General features: G+C 41.6%; 1 protein-coding gene across 1 annotated transcript in view; it reads left to right on the top strand.

Annotated features, from left to right (window-relative positions):
• Znf236 (zinc finger protein 236) overlaps positions 1-3,161 on the top strand; it is a 103,723-nt gene that overhangs the window by 58,934 nt on the left and 41,628 nt on the right. Inside the window, exons 15-16 of the mRNA XM_021150329.2 lie at positions 1,652-1,753; positions 2,220-2,371. Of these exons, the coding sequence (XP_021005988.1) occupies positions 1,652-1,753; positions 2,220-2,371 (254 nt within the window). The remainder of the gene's footprint in view (positions 1-1,651; positions 1,754-2,219; positions 2,372-3,161) is intronic.

The raw sequence follows: 3,161 nt of genomic DNA, 5'->3' as shown, positions 1-3,161 counted from the left end.
ACTGGCAGCGTTTTCATTGCAGTAACTTGACACTTGCACACTGGCAGTGTTTTCATTGCAGTAACTTGACACTTGCACACTGGCAGCGTTTTCATGGCGGTAACTTGACACTTGCACACTGGCAGCGTTTTCATGGCGGTAACTTGACACTTGCACACTGGCAGCGTTTTCATGGTGGTAACTTGACACTTGCACACTGGCAGTGTTTTCATTGCAGTAACTTGACACTTGCACACTGGCAGTGTTTTCATTGCGGTTTTGACATCAGAAGGAACTTAATAGCAGCCCTATTATAAAAGATCTTAATAATTACCAATATCATTTTAGGAATTCTTATAGGATTATCATTAAGAATTAAGAAATTATCTGTTTGTCTATATAGCATCAGTACAAGACAGTACATCTTTGTTTTGCAGAAATCTGCTCAAAAGTGTGGGCTAATACCTAGTGAATGTTATGTACATTTAATGATAACAGGAAAATCTTATTAATAGCAGGAGTCTTTCCTAAAATGAAATCTTGTCTAGAGAAGCAAATCCATCATTAACTTTGACAGTCTGTGGTTGAATCATCTCAGAAAGATTGCCTGTTAGTTGTAGCTTCTCCTGGATGGGTCCTGGCACTAGGGTTAATATCCAGAGCATTGTGTAGGATAAGTACTCCACTACTGGGCCATATCAGCTGTCCGGCTTGCCTTTTAAAAGTCACAGTTTATGCCAACTATTCATGTGTGCAGCTGTGACGTTAGATCGTTCAGTGTTGCTCCTTCCATTCTCTACCCAGATAGCAGCAGCTCTACTTTATTAGCTGCTTTTAGGCAATGGGTGATTTTTGTTTTAGGGGTTTTTTTCTAGTATGTATCAAGGTAGTTGTCCATTTTATTAAACACAAAGCAATATGACTTCTTGGTGGCAAACTGTAAAATTATTTAAAATCTTAGACCTACAGAAAAACCTACTGTCCATGTTTTGTCATAATGTCTTCCAACTTTTTTCCTATGTAAACATGTCAGCATGGCTTTCTGTGTGTCTGTATATACATGTTGAATATATTAATGGGTTATAGAAGTAGGATCTTTATGCAGTGTTTATAAACTTCTTTTGATATATTGTCAACATTTGATTTTTTAGCTCTACTCATGAATGTTCAGTGACAAGGACCCATGTAGATTCCAAGTCTGATGAAGCCAGTAATGGCTACTGGTCACAGGGGATGGGCTCCTAATACGGAATATAAAGCAGGGTGTTGCTTTATCTTATCAGAAATGTTGAGCTGCAACAGTGTGCTCATTTAACTTAGGGTCCACACGCTGGCATGCGGCTTATCTTATCAGGCTTCTTAGCAGACTGTTGGCCGGCTGATTTATGATTTTGTTCTGTGAATGTCCTAAAGTTTATTTACTCTATGGGCAGGAATGTACGTGCTTTATCCCCTCTGAAGATTGCGTTTTACATAATTGTTAAGTTTAATTGCATTTCAGATCATTCAGATATATATTTAAAAAAAACTTTTTAGAACAGAGAACATTACTTTCCTCTTGTCTTTTCCAAATGAGGAGGATAAGTCTTGAACACTGAGCAGCATACTTCTGGATGGGTGGGCAGATGGGGATGTGTTGTGACTGTATGTGTTCCTCTCGCTTTGCCCTTAGATGGGTTCACAGCTTCCCAGGCTCCTCTTCCAGGGCACATGGACCAGTTTGAAGAGCAGGGCACTCCACAGCCATCCTTTGAGTCAGCAGGACTTCCACAAGGTCAGTCAGTGTGAATTTCAGTAAGCTTGCAAACCAGCTCACCTGTGCTGGGTAGTTTGCAAAGCTTGGGTGTTTCTTTGAGGGCTCTTAAAATATATGGTCTAAAGCCAGTAATTGCATGCATTTAAGATTTTTTTATATGTAATATTTTGTAATCTCATATTTCCTAAAAAGTGAAATTTGTAGCTGTTCTATCCAGGGTCCCTGTCCCAGAGAAAGCAATGGGTTAGAGTGAAGAGCTGGTGAGAGCTGGTGTTGATGGTTGGAGTAAAGCCTGTGTCTCAGGGACATGGACAGGCACAGCACCCTACTTCCTGTTAGCAGGGACTCAGAGCTGCTGAAAGAGCACTCTCCTCTTGGTCCCATGCAGGAGCCATGCAGAGACTTCATGCACACATGTTCTCTGTAGCTTTGCTTGTACCTTTGTGTCACTAACACTTGCTGCATCCTGACCCAATTCTTTCAGGTTTCACGGTGACTGACACGTACAGTCAGCAGACATCCTTCCCACCTGTGCAGCAGCTGCAGGACTCTAGCACCCTTGAGTCCCAGGCCTTGTCCACAAGTTTCCACCAGCAAAACTTACTGCAGGTCCCCAACTCTGATGCCATCAGCGTGGTGAGTGTGAGGAGAGGGGCTGGATAGCTTCAGCCAACAGGCACCTTTCTGTCTCCTGCTGGAGTAATTCAGAATGCACTTGCTTGAGCTTACCTACATCTGGGACACCCGGTTACTCCAGCTGATGCATCATGGGAAAAGCATCATAACTGTGCTTCAGATTAGTAAATGCCATGGGTGCCTTTGCCATTTTGACCGAGAGCCACCGGTTTACTGGTGTGCTATAGCAGAGGCTTGATTTCCTAGTGTGTTTTAGAAGAATATCGCTTTTATTAGAAGGAAAATAAAATTACTGTTGACATTAAAAACAAATATTATACAAAACATTGTTTATTTGTTTATATAATAGGTTTCCTGAAAAATAACATTTTCACTCATAACTAATTTTTATTCTTGTAGTCAGGTTAGGGATACTGAAGTGTTGGATGTTTTTTTTCTTTTGAAAGTTTTTAAATACTATAAAAATGACAGACAAATCAATAGGTAAATGTTAAAAAATCTACTGATATTAATAGTGGGCATGCAAAAGTCAGCGTAGTTGCTTTGAGGTAGAAGCCACATAACTCTGAGCAGGTGATGAGACCGGTGTGTGTGGAGTGCATGCTGTGTGGTAAGCTTTACTGCACAGGCCTCTGGGTAGAACTTTGCCTATGGAGTGTAAGTGATGCAGCAAGATGGATGGATGGGTGGATGGATGGGTGGATGGATGGATGGATGGATGGATGGATGGATGGATGGACGGGTGGGTGGGTGGATGGATGGATGGATGGATGGATGGATGGGTGGGTGG

Source organism: Mus caroli, chromosome 18 (genome assembly GCF_900094665.2).
Source record: "Mus caroli chromosome 18, CAROLI_EIJ_v1.1, whole genome shotgun sequence".
Classification (NCBI taxonomy): Eukaryota; Metazoa; Chordata; class Mammalia; order Rodentia; family Muridae; genus Mus; species Mus caroli.
Note: the sequence above shows the minus strand (reverse complement) of the source record. Positions and strands in the feature narration are given on the sequence as shown.